Source organism: Aplysia californica, unplaced genomic scaffold (assembly GCF_000002075.1).
Source record: "Aplysia californica isolate F4 #8 unplaced genomic scaffold, AplCal3.0 scaffold00761, whole genome shotgun sequence".
NCBI lineage: Eukaryota > Metazoa > Mollusca > Gastropoda > Aplysiida > Aplysiidae > Aplysia > Aplysia californica.
The window spans coordinates 267554-284896 of NW_004798031.1; the positions used below are offsets into that span (position 1 = coordinate 267554).

Genomic DNA, 17343 nt, shown 5'->3' on the forward strand with positions numbered 1-17343 from the left:
TATGTCTATTGAGTTACTTTATTGATATCTCTTTCCCACTGCAATGTTGAACATGTTATTGACAGCACGACAAATCGGGTAGATGAAGATTGCCATCATACTCGGCTGCAGATTGATAGTAATCTGTTTCGATAATCATTTATCAAAGACGAGAGCCAGTGTAGTTTTACAAACAACGATAATTATTTCTTGTTGCCGTTTTTATTACGGAAGTTGCGTCTGTCTGAATTGCCGTTGTTTTGTTGTTGTTGTTGCTGCTGTTGTTGTTGTTGTTGTTGTTGTTTGTGTTGATGTTGTTTTGCTGTTGTTGTCTTTGGGTTTTTTTTATATTATGTTATTGTTGTTGCTGTTGTTGCCATCGTTATTGTTATTGTTGTTGCTGCTACCGCTGCTGCTGTTGCTGGCGTTCTTGCTGTTGTTGTTGTTGTTGTTTTTGTTGTTATTGTTGTTGTTGAAGAAGACGAAGAAGAAGAAGAAGAAGAAGAAGAAGAAAAAGAAGAAGAAGAAGAAGAAGAAGAAGAAGAAGAAGAAGAAGAAGAAGAAGAAGACATTTCCCTGCACTACTACACGCTCTGTGTATTTTGCAACCATTATTTAAACCAGTGAAACATGATACAAGTTACCCTTGCCTGTGGTGTAGTTAAGTGGTTAGGAGCTTCGACATTGTACACAGTCGACCCGAATTTGATTCCCAGATGGGAATATTTTTCTTGTTGAATATCTCGGTATCCCTCTTAGCCCGGATTGGCCTGACAGGCAAGGTCGGACACCCGCCTTCTAAACGATCTAAGTAATATTGTTTCGATAGGGGTATAAAACACATACATTTTCTTTAAAAATTGAGCACGTCATTTTTATTGGATGGTGTTTTTATGGCATATTATTCGCGAGGCTATAGGTCCACATTAACGCCAGATAGGCACCGAACCTTTGTGGCCGCATCGTTGCCCAGTGCTCGACGATACATACAGAGCAAGTAACGCATGCCCCTGTCAGAGGTGGGACAAAATAAGTGTATAGATTTAAGGCCACCATCAACAGAATTATTGAGGTAGCAAAAGTGGGCGCTAGTTATAAATAAAATAACATGGTTAACGAGTATTTATTTAGGCCTATTGAGTATCGATGACATGATCAATACCATCAAGCAAATTTACTCACTTGGCATATTCACTGTTCCTTGGGCTAGTATTTTTCTGTTGGTTTATTGTTGTTGTTTTTAAATAACATTGCTCTTTTTCCTATCCTCCGAATATACATTTCCACGTTTTTCTTTTTACAACTAACTCATCAACTATGAGAGCAATCTACTCGTAAATCTCCTATTTCGTTGTTTAGTGCAAGCAGGTGTTTCAGCGCCCTAATCAACACAATTTAGATAATTTAGGAGGCAGGCTTCTGATCCTGCATGTCACAGCCAGCTCGAGCTGAGAAGGATACATCCCAGCAGATGTTGTTGTTGTTGTTGTTGTTATCGATCCAGCAACAGCTGGGCTCTCGCCCTTCTGTCCAATGCCAAGTAGTGATAAGTGCAGGTTTGCTGCAGTTGCTGTAATGTTCCATAGAGTGTGTTGTCCATGTTAGGTCTCGGAGGGAGAAGGGTAGCTCTGATGTCATTTAGGGTTGTGCAGTAGAACAGGTGATGATCCACAGTCTCATATGCATAGTTACACAAGGGACACATTGGAGGAAGTTCCGGGTTTATTCTGTTCAGGTGGAAGTTGAGCTGTATATGTTCTGTTCGTAGGCGGAAGATCATGGTCTGTTTTTTCCCTCTGTATGTGGTTGACATCGTAATTCCTTTTTGTTGTCGTCATATGTTTGAAAACTGCTGTGCCTGTCTTTCCCAGGGCTCATCTGTTCATCCAATCTTGTTTGTTGTTGCTTTTAATGATTTGTTTTGCAGTGTTGTATGAAGTTGGAATCTTGGGTTGTTCGTGTCTAGATCCCCGTTTGACAAGTGTGTCCCGTCTGTCATTTCCAGGTATGTTTGAGTGTCGGGGGACCCACTGCATTACTAGGTTGATGCCACAGAATGTTATCAGATGATGGAAGCCAGACAGTAATATGAGTCAAATCTTGGTTTAGATGATGGTTATTTTCTATGGCTTGTAAGACTAATAGTGAGTCAGTGAAAATCACAATACTCTGTGCTTTTCCATGATTAGTGTCAAAAACTGTGCGGAGATGGTACAATCAATTTGTTTCAGTTGTCATCTTTTCTACCTCGTAGTTGCTGCATTTCTCTCCACAGGTTGCAGAGATCTCATTTGAGCTTCCATCTGGGTACTGTATTAGTATTCCATATCCGGCTTTGGTTGTGCCTTTGAACGCTGAGCCGTCCGTATAGACGTGTATCCAGTCATTTGAATAGCTGTCGATTGTTTGATGTGATGCAAGCATCAGCGTCACTGGGTCTGAAGATTTTGAGCTTTTTTTCTCTGAGAGATGTTGTAATAATTGGCTTTTAAAAGGAAGTTGGGGAGGGGTGTTTTGGTTGACTCTTTTGGTTTCTTTTCTGTTTTGTGGTAGATGGGGACTCTCCATTAGTTCTGTGATGTGATGCATGATTGACTTTTGTTGAATTCGTTTCTTTGGTTTCCATGTTTCTACTAATTTTTTGTTTGGGTGGTTGGGGCACATTCTTTTAGTTCTTTCATGTAGCTCCAAAACTGCTTTATCTCTGCGGATTCCCAGGGTTCGACTTTTCAAAGGCTTTCATGTGCGGCGGTGGGTGTGGATCTCATGGTACCATTTATAAAACGAACGGCATTGTTTTGGCCCTTGTCAAGGGTGTTGCAAGTAGTCACAGCAGAAAGACCGAGATACTCGATAACAAATTTTCTTCCCACTCAGGAATCGAACTTGAGTCTCCGGCTTGGGACAGTGAAGCGCCTAACCTCTACAACACAAACGCTGGTTCTCTTATTTCTTTTTTTTTTTTGTAAGTGTTTTACGGAGCTCGCAACTGCTAAAGGTCATATGAGCGCAAGGAACACATTAAACATTTTCAGTAGGTATGAAATTTTGAATTTTGCCCGGTGGCGGCCAAGGCCTGCTCTTATCGGTTTTGAACTACCAAGGGATCTTTAACGTGCACAACTTGCACATGGGACCTCCGAGATTTTTCGTCCTTTTACAAGAAGGCTAGGTGTAGATCTTACCTATCATAAGATCACAGGTGTGGCTGAAAGACAGCAGTAAGAAAGAGCCAAGGAGAAACAGTAGAAAGGCTGCAGAAAGAGTCAGGAGTCCAGAGGAGGGGGGCAAAGGAGGTGGGATAGTGTGGCAAGAAAGTGGAGATGAAAGCAGACAACAAAATATTGTCAGAGAGCAGGACAGGGTGTGAAAGGAGAAAATTTTAAAGAAGAAATTTTTCCGTAGCTGTCCGGATTCGAAACCGGGACCAATTGGATGAGAGGCAAACACCTTAACTTCTTGGCCTCCAGAGCCCCCCTCTCTTAGTTCGATCCTTTGTACAATAACAAAAATAATAAAAACATCAAGTACAAAACAAACAAGGCCTGCAGGAATTCGGCTAGAATCCCATTGAGTTCAGGTTCTGAACGTACTGCTGACGAGTGCCATGCCTCTATCGTAGAATTAAAAAGTTCTTATCTGCTCAGTACCTAGTTTTGAGAATTTTGACATTTAAAAATTTAGAGATTCCCAACATGTCAAGCTGTTTCAAATGCAATTCTTTGAACGTCTTGACAGCGACTCCGAAAAATCTTGAAATTTTGATAGAGCAGAAAGAACTATTGGTTTCTGACCTCATGATCTTAGTAACTTAAAACGGCCAAAAATGTCAGACAGAGCTTTGTAATTCTAAGGTAGCGAAATGGCAGAAGAGCTAAACAATGACCTATGCTGTGGACCCCACTTGTCTAGATAGGCGACGTTTTGTAAGGTTTGGGGCTTAATTTGGCTGGCAATTAGGCTGAATTATGGCTGTTGTTGTGTCTTGCTTACAAACATTGTATCTCTCGCGAAGAGTCACTCCTACTTTTTTAAAAAATGAAACAGTTTTTTAATTTTAAAAAAAAAAGTAAAATTGTGATATTTAGGTTTAATGCGTTTTAACAGTTTACCAACAAAACTTTGTTTCTCCTACGATTTATTTTTCTTCTTTTCTGTAATTTCATAAAAACAGGTAACAGCACGCATACTGTGAAATATGCACATTTAGTGTTTCTGATTAATTTGTTTATGACGGTACGGAACGTGCCACAACATTGCTTTGGTCTGCAGCTGATCGGACAGTTGATGTATCGGCTACATGACAGACTAAAAAAGGACTCATGACTCAACTTCGCTGGGCTGGCCATGTTGTAATAATGTCTGACTTCAGAATCCCAAAGGCAATGCTCTATTCTGAACTGTCATCAGAGAAGCGCAAGGTTGGTGCACCTAAAAAGCGCTACAAAGGCTCCCTAAAATGTATCTGAAGGACTTCAACAATAAATCCTTCAACATGGGAGAGCCCAGCTCCTGGCAGACCCAGCTGGAGAGCAGCAGTCACCGTGGGCAGCAAAGCATATGAAGTTTATATAGTAAGAAATGCTGAAACCAGGAGAGAAGCCCGCAAGCTGCGCACATCCACACGTGAAAGTGAAGCTTTTAAATGTTCACAAATATGAGGTAAACTTTTCTCTGCCAGAATTAGTCTCCTCGACCACAGCAGAAGCCACAAGATACTCAACTTAAAATTTTTCAAATTCCTTAATTTCGCTGGGGAAATAATATCCTCTGCTAATGAATTGGTCGTCGTCAGACATTGCCTGAGGAGCCGTTTTACGTCCTGAAAACTCTTAGTGTACCTAACTCATATGTAGGATCAGCAACAGACCAAAGTCAACAACATTGCTCGTCGTGAATCCTTATACACAAGTTTTAATCAAAAGCACGAATTTGCATATTTTATAGCTGGCCTGTTTTAGCCTGTGTTTTTAAATTTCAGGAAGCGAAATTTAAATATCTATATGAATACGGAAGTTATGCTTCTTTTATTAATGTACCCCAAAACAACCCGTCTTCAAACGTGCAAAATGCACTTACTCAAAGAATTAAAGAGTTAAAAAAAAAAAAAAGCAGTGTAGACAGACACTACAGAGCTCTTGTGGTCGAGAGGTTACGGTGTTCAGATATCGGCGGAAAATTTTCTTCTCTAATTGTTTTGCCTTTCACTTCCTTTCTTGTTCGCTAACCATGTTCTGTCGTCTGCTTTCGTCTCCACTTTTTGCCCCCACCCCCTCACCTTCTTTGCCCCCTCCTCTGGGCTCCTGGCTCTTTCTTCAGCCTTTCTACTGCTACTCCTTGGCTCCTTCTTACTTCTGTCTTTTAGCCACACCCGTGATCTTATGGTAGGTACGGGCCAAAAATCTCGGAGGTCCCATGTGCAAGCTGCGCACGTTAAAGATTCCTTGATGGTCCAAAACCGGTAAGAGCAGGCTTTGGCCGCCACCCAAACAAAACTCACAATTTCGTACCAACTGATAATGTTTAATGTTTCCCGCGCGTTCATATGACCTTTTGCAGTCGCGAGCGCGGTAAAGCACTAACCAAAAAATACAGGCACTCAGTGACCGCTCTGTGCTGGCAATAGAACGATGGGCCCACACATTGCACGTCATCGTGATGAGCTGGCGTCTTGACAAGCTGACTCTCTCAACACATTCACTCAGAATCTGCGCGTCTTTCTCAGTACTTTGAGCGGGCAACCACAGGGCAAACTCGCTTCTGATGTGTTTGAAATTTAATTGAATAATTGTGAATTTGTTCGGAGTAAAGGTAACTTGGAATCAATTCTGTTGGAACCTTTATTACTTTTCCTTAAAAGGAAAACCGATCTATTTCGACCTGTATTTCATTTGTTTTGTTTCAGAACATTCACCTTTACGATATTAGGTTTATATTGGTGCTTTGTTTCGAGAAGTCTTTTTTTTTTAATGTTCAAAAGCTAACCTAGGAATATGACGTATTGCGGTGTAGATCAGATTTTGCAAAATATGAAAAGTATTTTTCATTTAAGTTTACTTGCAGTAAGTAGGAAAGAAAAGTAAACTATTTCAAGCGAGAAGGCTGGAAGGGGGGGGGGGGGTTAGACTGTAATACAATAAAACAGGAATAATGAATGAAGTAAGCTAAGATAAGATAAGGTAATGCTTGATTATCCCAGAGGGTAATTTTTCTTGGCTGTACAGAACCGTAAAACACATGCAAGTATACATAAAAACTTAAATTTCAATATGAAAAGAGCTGTAAAGCTGACAAAATGTACATATCACATCAGATACATAATTCAACCACACGCAGGAATTTAATTACAAGACCTTTCGAGTTATATAGATACACACTCTAAAGAGCAATACATATCTATGCTTATTCTGACAATAGACTTATGCTATACAGTAAAAATAGCTTCTTTGATATATATTTTTGTTTTTGTTTTTTGAAGTATATATCTGCGCTGCGTGATCTGACAATTTGCGTGGAAAGGGGTGTGATGGGTCGTTTTAATGCTTTTTAAAAATCTTTTTATACTTTTATTGTTATACACTAATTAATCTTTTCTAGTAAAATCATATCCGGAGATCCTACTGGCTTTCTTAATGGTTCTGTCAAATTTTTCTTAATCTTGCACCTTAAAATTCCCAGCACAGCAGCAAATACAAAATAATAGCAAGCATTCAATCATAGAATGGTATAAAAGGGACATAATCTTATTATCGACACAGAAGTTTCTTAATTTCCTTAAAATGAACTTTCTTTGATTTACCTTTTTATGCACAAGAGCAGCGTGGGGATGCCAGTCAAGTTTGTTATCAATTGTTATACCAAGAGCTTACCGTACCACCTCCACCTCCTCATCTTTAATAAACAGTTGTTGCAATAGGTCTTTTTTTACTCTAAAGTCTTTTATTAATTCCTTTGTCTTTTTACATTTAGTAAAATGAAGTGGTCATCACACCAATTTATAAAAACATTTGCCGCGTCCCTGTATTCATTCTTATTTGTTGTTATAAGGCCTTGTAGAGTGGAATCATCCGCAAATTTAATTAGTTTTATGTTTTTTTGTTATCAAAAGTTCATTCTGTAAGAGCCTCATCGCCACTGAGCAGCGCCGGAAGTAAGAGGGCTGGGGCACAATATAACACTATAGTAAATGTCTTTGTAACTATGATTTTGTCATGCTATACAATCACGTGAATTCGACAGGTATGAATCAGAATTACGTCTCTGAAAGTATGCTCTCATACTTGTATTGCGTTTTAACTCCTCAGTTTTATACGTTATCAATGACGTGTTTCTGATGATTTGTATCGTTAATATGCTTTCCAGAATATTTTCAAGTTTCACGCCAAGCTGCGGATAAGACACACCGACACTTGAGAAGTTATTTATGTTCGTCTAAGACACTTACTTCGTGTAATAACCATGACCCCAACAAAGGTACTTTATCCATTGCTTTTGGCATCACCAGTCTTTCTCCTCCAATGTTTAATGGTCCACGCGAAACTTCCAGGAGATAAGACGAAAGTCCGAGCAGGAACGTACCCAGGGAAAATTGTGGCGTATCTCACCGAGGACGCCAAGATCCGATGTTCTTTATTCCGACACGGCTTTCCGGAGAGTGGCGGAGATGATTTCGCTACGAATATTGTAGACGGCTCAGAGTCTGATGATACAAAAGTTACAACCACCACCACCCCCACGGAGGTCTTGGAGACGGGGACTGAAGGGACGACGACTACTGCAGACGAAAAACTCAAGAGGCGCAAGAGAAGCGCAGGCTCGGGGGTACACCACGCTTCTGAAGATACTGCCAAAGTGTACTACCGGCACATCATCTTTGACTCAGGTAAGGTTTTGTTTTGTTCGTTTGTTTGTTCGGGTTTTTGTTTTGGTAAGTGTTTTATGGCGCCCTCAACTATATAATAACGTTAATGATAAAAGTAAAGTGTACAACTATAACCCCCAACCGCCCTCCCCCCCCCCCCCCCCCCCCATTTTGAAAGTGCTTGACCTAGTGCGTAGATCATGGATCAACTTGGGGTGCGGGGTTTGTTTATTGATTTTTTTTTTGTGGGGGATGGGGTGCTCGCGGTGGTTCCGATAAAAAAAATCTTATGTCTTATTCGTTATTAGCGTCTCAATATTAACTAAGTCCAAGCATACAACACTGGTTTAAATGCATGTAAAAATGCTTCACCATTTTTTTTCAAAAAACCGTGCATGAGTTGATATTACTGGTACGCATTCCTTCACCTTTGACCTGCTCATGCATTCAGGGAACGACCAGGTCGAATTTTTGCCCTGCTCGACAAAAATCGGGTCTGTCCTATTTTGGCTTAACGCACCTCGTTAGCTAATATTTATGTGCTGTTCACCTACGTGTATACATTTCTAAGATGGGCATTTAATAACACCTGTCCCAGTCCGAGCAATCCCCTCCCCGAAACCCCAAACCGCTCACCAAAATTAACAAATCGCTCAGACTGGCAAGCTCCGGTCTGGATGTATTTCAAACCTTGACTGAAACACACGCCTTTCTTCCTCTGTTGTGGCCAAAGTCTGACTCCTTACTAGAACCAACAAATAGCACTGTATGTCGTTTCGACGTCAGAGTTCTTATTTCTCTACAGGACATCAGTCTTTTGGGAGAATTGTTTGGTTAGAATTTAAAAAACAACAACACGATAGTACATGTACTTTGTTTATAGACACATTGGCTGTTTATAAACAAGAAAAAACTTCGGTCTTCTCTCGGTTACGAACCTTGATAATCCGCAAAGTATGGCAAGTTGCTTACTTTGGCCTACAACACCACTAAGGTTGACCACCAACTCTACATAATATGAAGGTAATCGTGATAATACAGGTTCGGGAGTTCGAGCTTCAGCTCGGTCCGACGTTGTGTCCTTGAGGAGGGGCATTTTGCACGAATTTCCCTCTTGGCTCCGTTTTTTCGGAAATGAATGTTAAGTTTGGAGGTCCTGCCTCTTAAATAATCTAATAGTGTTGATATGGGCAATAACCTATACCATTTCATCATTTTCATTTCATATAACACATGATTGGCGCTCATATGACCTTATGCAGTTGCGAGTGCCGTAAAACCACTGCTAAATAAAAAAAAATAAAAAACATAATATAACATTATGAAATTAACTTGTAGTTTGTAACCAGGACTCACTTTCATCCAAACGTCCCGCTTGTTTCTCTTCCACTGTCCACAAAAATGTATTTCTTTTCGAAACAAGATACTGCAGTTTAACTTACGACAACTTTTTTTTTCTCTGCAGACAACTCCGAAAACATCACCAAAGAGACTGTTTCTATAATTAGCATCTTCAACGACGACGTTGTGTATTCACTGACACTGGCAAGTGGCAGCCCCTTGACCTCTGGGTTCTCCCCCCTCCCCTATGACGTGACGCTTCAGGGATGTCTCAGTCCGGACCAGTGCGAATTCGAATTGGCAGAAGACGAAATTGGCTTTCTTCGTGAGTCAATTTTTGTTTTGTTTTGTTTGGCTTTTTTGTTTTAATTTTAGTTTAGTTCAGTTTAGTTTTTGTTCTTTGCTTGATTTCATGTCGTTTCAAGCACAATACCAAAATGTGTAATGTAATGGTTAGGATTGTCACCATAGTATATAAACATGCGAGTTCGATTTATATTAATTTAACCCCTTCAAAGCCGCAGGTAAATAGACCCCTGTGCCGTCGGAAATGCCATGCACCAAGACTGCTCAGGGGTGACACCACTCTACCTCCTTTAACTTTTTACATTTATGAATATTTTCTCATGAATTTCTGCAGGTACATTCTACATTGAACAACATCTCTATTGATATACTTTTGAGGGAATATCATTGAAAGATACTTGGAGAAAACGACATGATACCAAAAACAACACCACCAAACAACATAAACAACACACATTCGAGTAATGATAAGCTGAACCCAAGAAAAGGGGAACACATGTTATGTGAGTGTCTGCAGGTAACGAAGGAGTGACAAGAGGCTTTTCCTACCTTATACAATACTCATACAATCTGTACATATTATAATATATGTACATATAAGCCCATATGTGTATACTGCCAGTAAATCATTTTTGTGTGGTAGATGTGTTAGATCTAGATCTAGTTCTAATCTTCTCTTCGAAATAAAATCTGAATCTGACGCTTTCAAGTGGGGGGAAAATGGAGGTAAACATAAACGGAAGGTACCCCAATATTAATTACAAGATTTTAGCAGTAACTTCCCTTATAATTTGTATCAAAACAACCCCTGTCACAGTCCCGTATATTCAACGGGCCACAGGCACAGCGCTACACGGTTCAGGCCCGTAAATTCTACAGGTGCGGCAGCGAAGAGGTTAAAGACACATTCAATGCGGACTTTACAGCAAAACGTTTAAAAGCACAAAAATATATACATTTTCAGTTTCCAAGGACTCTGAAACTATGGAAGTCACCAAACTTTGGCGGCCATTCTCTCGCTAATTTTACCTCTCTGACACCAGGCGACCCCCACCTCCTTCAATCGCAAAGCACGGCAAATGAACAGGCTTTAAGATGATGACAATAACTCTGTTGAAATTGACGAGCGCCCGATTCCACCACTTCGTGTCACAATAATTATAGAAGAATATTTCCATTCTTCTGCTGGTATACTGTATCCCGCTTTGCCCTCGTTGGCCCCTAAAGACGGGCTAAAGCAGACCGTCCCTGAAACTGTCAAAATTGTGACAATGAGGGAGTACAAGATTTTCGTTTAAAAGCATCTGTATTTTATTCAGCAATATGTGAGGTAACCGTTTTGGCAAGAATGCTTTCGGTCTATGAGAGTTGCAATGACCCCCAAAAAAGGTTATTATGCAACCACTTCAAAACATTGGAAAATGTATGTCTTAACATTAAGAAAACGTTTTTGCCTCTCGTGCATTTGATTTGAAAGTTCGAGCAGTGTCTTTCATCCAACAACTAAATCATTACTATGCCGACAAACGGACATAAAAGCACAGATACTGATGACGAATACCTCATTTTCCTGTAAATCCGTACAAATGTACGTAAACATTCTTACGTCAAAGCAAGTATGACAAACCCATTTGGTCGTAATATAAATGTTACTTTCTAGACCAGACAACTTTGACAATCTGATCCAAATTGACACTAGACTTGAAATACAAGATAAATCTCATCATTTTAAGGTTTCGTTGCTCAATGCACGGTCTGCCCGCAACAAAACAACACTTTTGAATGATCTGACGGTTGAATCGAATAGTGACATTTTATTCATTACCGAGTCATGGCTCAGCCCTACTGGTGACAACGTCCTCCTGCACGAGCTAACACCTTCAAGCTACTCCATCCACTCCATTCCCAGACTGACAGGCAAAGGTGGTGGGCTCTGTGCTATCATTAGAAGCTGTATCACCACAGTGTGCACACCACTTAGAGAATATAAATCATTTGAGGCATGTATATTCCTAACTACCATCAAGGATCACTCAACAACTTTCATCGTCCTCTATCGACCGCCCCCAAACAGGAAAAACAAATTGACCACCGGCATGTTCCTCTCAGAATTCCAAAATTTACTAGACCTACATACCACCAAAAAGACTCGGCCTATAATTTTAGGGGACTTTAATTTACATTTTGAAAATACCCTAGACATTAATGTAAAAGCTATCAAATCTATTCTAGAGACTCGTGGTCTCTATCAACACATTGATGTCCCCACTCACATTAAAAAACACACATTAGATTGGGTGATTACGGACAGTGTCGATAAAATCGGTGAAATAAAAGTAAAGAACAAAAGCATATCTGATCACTACGTGGTGTCCTTTGAAATAACTCGTATAGGGAAGCCCAAACTGAGATACCGAAAAATAACAACCCGGAAAATGGACATTGATCATGAAAAGTTTGGAGCGGACATTCGTCAGCTTATAAAACTCATACACGGTTCAACCTCCGAGAAGGTAGACATTTTCAACTCCAAGATGTGTGAACTACTAAACAAACATACACCAGTCAAATCCAGAACAGTGACTGATCGACCTTCTGCCCCGTGGATGACTTTGGAAATTAAACAATCTAAAATGGAACGCAGACGAGCTGAAAGACGCTGGAGATCAACAAAGCTGAAAATTCATGAGGACATTTATAGACACTGTAACAACATAGTGAAATCGTTAATAACATCTGCCAAATGTATGTACTATAACAGAAAAATTAATGAATGTACCACCTCTAAAGCTTTATTTTGTATAACAAATCAGTTGTCTAGTAAGAAAGATCCGTCCAGCAACAAGTTTCCCACGAATGTACCTAAAAGTGACCTTCCTGATGTTTTTGGTCAATACTTTAGAGACAAGATATCCACGATTAGGAAAAAAATTGACACGACTATGCATAAACTACCATGTTTTGAAACATTTTCTGGGGTAATCTTTAATGAATTTGTACGTGTAACACAAGAAGATGTAAGATCAATCATAATGTCATCACCCCATAAAACATGTAGTCTTGATCCCATTCCAACACCACTGCTCATCACACATCTTGATAGTGTCATTGGATTTATAACTTCCATCATTAATGAGTCTCTTCAGTCTGGAGTAGTACCATCACTCTTTAAGCATGCTTTAGTTATTCCCCTTCTCAAAAAATCAAATCTTTCCCCAGAGGAGCTCAAGAATTTCAGACCTGTCTCCAACCTTCCCTTTTTATCAAAAATCTTGGAGAAAGTTGTTTTGGTTCAATTGAAGAATCATTTAAAAGAAAACAATTTATATGAATTATATCAATCTGCCTATCGGCAATTTCATAACACAGAAACTGCGCTATTGAAAATATACAACGACCTCTTGTGTGAGGCAGATGAGAACAAAATATCAATTCTTTCTCTTCTTGATCTTAGTGCTGCCTTTGACACTATAGATCACACTATTCTTATTGAACGATTGTTCAACACGTTTGGCCTGTCTGGCAGGGTTCTTGACTGGTTTAGGTCCTACCTGATTGGTCGTACACAATCTGTGGTTGTGCACGACTCTCTTTCGTCAATTTTTAAGCTAGACTTTGGAGTGCCTCAAGGTTCAGTATTGGGTCCAATCCTGTATACGTTATATACGCAGCCGCTTGGAGCTGTGATTAGAAAGCACAATATGAATTATCACATGTACGCTGACGATACACAGTTATATAAATCTGTTCCACCATCAGATGTTGAAACCTTGCTTACTACGATGGGTCTGTGTATTGATGACATCAAAAAGTGGATGGTTGATAATAAGCTCCAGCTTAATGAAAATAAAACTGAAATTCTGTTATGTAACCCAAAGAAAAGCCATATCCCCGTAGACATTGATCATATTTGTACTGAAAATGAAACACTGTATTTTACTAACAAAGCAAAAAATCTAGGAGTGTATTTTGATTCAAAATTGTCAATGGAACATCATATCAATTATTTATGTACCATTTTATTTTGTGAATTGCGTAGAATTGGTCATATGTCTATGTTTTTGAACGAACACTCGTTGAAAACGCTCGTGTCATCTTTCTTGTTTTCACGCATCGATTATTGCAATGCTTTACTAGCTAACTTACCAAATACCTCTCTTCACAAGTTACAACGTTTTCAAAATCATGCTGCTAGGCTTGTACTAAAGAAAAAGAAGAGGGACCACATTACTCCCAAGTTAAGAACGTTGCATTGGCTTCCCGTGTCAGCTAGAATGTCATATAAAATTGCAATATTATGTCATAAATGTGTCAATAACAAAGCTCCCTCATATCTTAGTGATCTCATCCAGATTTATGTTCCATCTAGATCACTAAGATCAGGCGACCAGTATCTTTTACGAGTTCCTAGAAAAGGCGGTAAAAAATTAGCCGAAAGATCGTTCGCCCACCTTGCTCCGTCAGTTTGGAACTCTCTTCCCCAACCCTTGAGACATACAACATCTGAGTCTAAATTTAAAAAATCTTTAAAGACACATTTAACGACATCCTTTTTAAGTCAGTAGATTCATGTTCAGTACAATGTTATGTAAATGTCTATGTATCCATTTATGTATTTTGTGAATTGCAGTGTATATATTATTTTATTCTCATTTCGTGACGATGTGTAATCGTGTGCGTGTGATAAGCAAGTAGATGTGTGTGTGTGTGTGTGTGTGTGTGTGTGTGTGTACGTGTGTGTGTGTGTGTGTGTGTGTGTGTGTGTGTGTGTGAGTGTGTGTATGTGTGTGTTTGGCATACATGTGTGCGTGTTATGTATTCGTGAGTGTGTATGCGTGTGTTTGTGTGTGTGTATATGTATATGTGTGTGTGTTTGTGTGTATATGAGTGTGTGTGTGTGTGAGTGTGTGTGTGTGTCGCGTGCATGAATATTTTTCTTACATGCATTTATGTAAAGCGCCTAGAGCTGTGTTTACACGGGAGTGGGCGCTATAGAAATGATCTTCATTATTATTATTAATATTACTTTTGTGACAACTTTTAACGCATTGTTAAACCATTTCCCCCACGAATTCGAATACTGATTTTATATAGTGCGGTCAAAAATGCGTGGCGCAACTTATCCTCAAATATCTCTTTAACGGGTGAATCAATGTCACCAATACTTTACACAGCCGCTATCAATTTGTCTTAATTTAATTATGTTTCACAGCAATGGAGTATAGTTTTATAAATATTTTCTTCATAAATTTATATAAAATATTATAAAACATCGTCACGCGAAAATGGGACTGCACACAGCACTTCCCACTTCTCACTAGAGACGAGCGGGAAGAGCTTTTTCCTTCCCGAGCAAGAAGACCGAGTAGCTGACCTATTTCTCGCCGAGACCGGTCCCGGGAACGAGAAATACTTCCCGTCTCGTGTCTCGAGTCTCGAGCAATGCTTCTCGTCTTGTGACCAATTTCTCTTCTCGCCCCGCAGTTCGAGCCGCTCGTTCAGCGAGAAGGCCGGTCGTTGCGGGGATCTAAACTTAGAAACTAGGCTTGCCCTGGTGCGCAGGCGCAGGCTGTGAAGGAAGGTAGGGAGACGACCTAGGCCTAGGCCCTGATCAACTCCCCACTCGCCTTGTCTCGCCACCCTCTCCCCTCCCTTTCAGTTTCACTCATAGGACGGCACGGCGATGTGTGGCACTGTCTGTGTTGTCATTTCTCGCCTCTCACTCTCTCACTCTCGTTACTGTTACTCGTTATGTCAAGCCAACGAGCAAGTATCACGTCTCGGTACCGAGCAGAAGTTTAGTGCCCGGGAAGTGACGGGAAGGCCGTTTCTCGCGAGAAACGAGACTCGGCTCGTCTCGTGCCCGCCCCTACTTCTCACACACATTTTGCATACGCACATGGCCTACACCTCAGCTCACCAATGGCACTTTTTAGCGGCAAAACTTTGCACGGAAGTTTATCAAGCATAATGTTGCGATTACCAACAAAAAAAAAATGACGAGCTTACTTTTCAAAGCGATATTGTCCCAGCTATAAGCCTTTTAAAATATGTAGGAACCTCCCACCGGGATTATTTATTTGAAGTGACTATTCGGACTCGAGTCCGAATAGAAAAAAATTATATTCGTACTCTGAAATGAGTCCAGCATGATGTCTCTTCCGACCCTTATTCCTGAATGTTTTCAGCATTTATGCCTTTTTTTTTTCGATTATAATGAAAACAATCGAGACGTGAGCTAAAATATCCAGTTACTAGATCTATCCGAACTGCCCCTGGATCATTAGTTTGAACAGAACAACCAAGTTGAGTTGACCTTGCCGGGGGCAAAGTTAATTAGGTCGACCAACGAGATTGCGAAGAGTTGGTTTTGTGTGTGATTTTAAAAAAAGATAATTATGGAAAAACTACAACACACAACAAAATGAAATTAAACATGTGGAAAGACAAATGGTGGTGGAAGTAATGATGATGCTGTAGTAGTGATGGAAAGACCACAAGTTGTGGGTTGCCGAGTACTTAGACACTGCCATTGGGTGGATCTAAAGAGAGTGCTGTCTTTTTACTTTTGACATAATTACACAGTCCTTGTAGGTAATTCTAGTTCTAATTCTAGTTTTAAGTAAATTCCCCGACGACAGTTATATTATGTAACCTCCTTACACTCACATAACTCACGAAGAAGCTGAGTCCGAATAAATAAAACATTTTTTTCCGACCCGAGGTCGAATAGATAAAGATTATATTCGGACTCGAGTCCGAATAGAGCTGGCCTTTTTTATTTGTATTTTTAAAGGAATTTTCTAGAATACAGCACAAAAACATTGCTGTGTTAAGACAAATTGATTCAAGTTATTGTGAAAAGCTGGAGACTTTATGATTGATGGTTGAGGAGAAATTTAATAATAAGTTGCCCCACGAAGTTTTTGACCGCACCATAATACAAGTCGTATTATTACTTCCAATTTTGTCTGTCGAACCTCATAACTTTTATCTTTACTGCAATTTTCAAGAGTCTACTCTTATCTTGCTTCCACTATGTTACTCATCTTTGAGTCGTTCGAAAGTCATTCAGTCTTTTCGTTCAGGGAAATCCCTATATTGTATAGAAAATGTCGTACTTACAATCATCAGAGATTACAATCGCTGCAGTGGACATCCATGGAGTGCAGGACTACACGTGTGAGATTCACTCCTGGCACCCAAGTGGGGAGGATATCGAGTACTCAAAAAGTTTTCAGGTACGGCACATTCTTTCATTCTTTTTTCTTTCTTTCTTTCTAAGGGAAGAGTGTCTTGTTCTCCTAGCAAGCGTATTATTGTTCTCGTTAATGAATTATATGGGTGTCTAATAAGGTCAAGAAAGACAATTGATTTCGATAAATCGGATCGATAGTACACCTGATTCCACACAAAAGCAAAATAAGTTATTACGTGCAAACATACTTACATTCACGAACACCCTCACGCACACCCTCACGCACGCTCACACACACACACACACACACACACACACACACACACACACACACACACACACACAAAACAACAACCCGCACACAGTGATTGACACGAACATGACATTCATTATATTTTTTTTAAATCCCGCTCAAATACCATCCATCAAACCGCCCCCTTATCAATATCAATATCGTCTGCTGGCAAAGGAGAAATCGTGTAGGAGATAGAGCTGGGCGAAGAATCCTTTCCGGAACCGGTTCCCACGATTAATACTACGGAAGAAAAGTCCCGCCTTCTTTTTACGTAAACCAACAGTCAGTGGTTACTTTAATCATCTAGATCTTCTTCTGTTTTCAAAGAATTTTTTTTTGAAAAAGAAAAGTTGATGCTTGGCA

At 39.9% G+C, this 17343-nt stretch overlaps 1 protein-coding gene across 1 annotated transcript in view; it reads left to right on the forward strand.

Moving 5' to 3' along the window:
* Positions 1 to 5647: 5647 nt before the first annotated feature.
* The window catches only part of LOC101855294, a gene marked incomplete in the record, with an annotated part of 18344 nt that continues 6648 nt past the window's right edge, over positions 5648 to 17343 (forward strand). The window contains 4 exon segments of the mRNA XM_005109279.3: positions 5648 to 5790; positions 7342 to 7861; positions 9306 to 9506; positions 16622 to 16728. Coding sequence (XP_005109336.1) covers positions 7438 to 7861; positions 9306 to 9506; positions 16622 to 16728 — 732 coding nt within the window.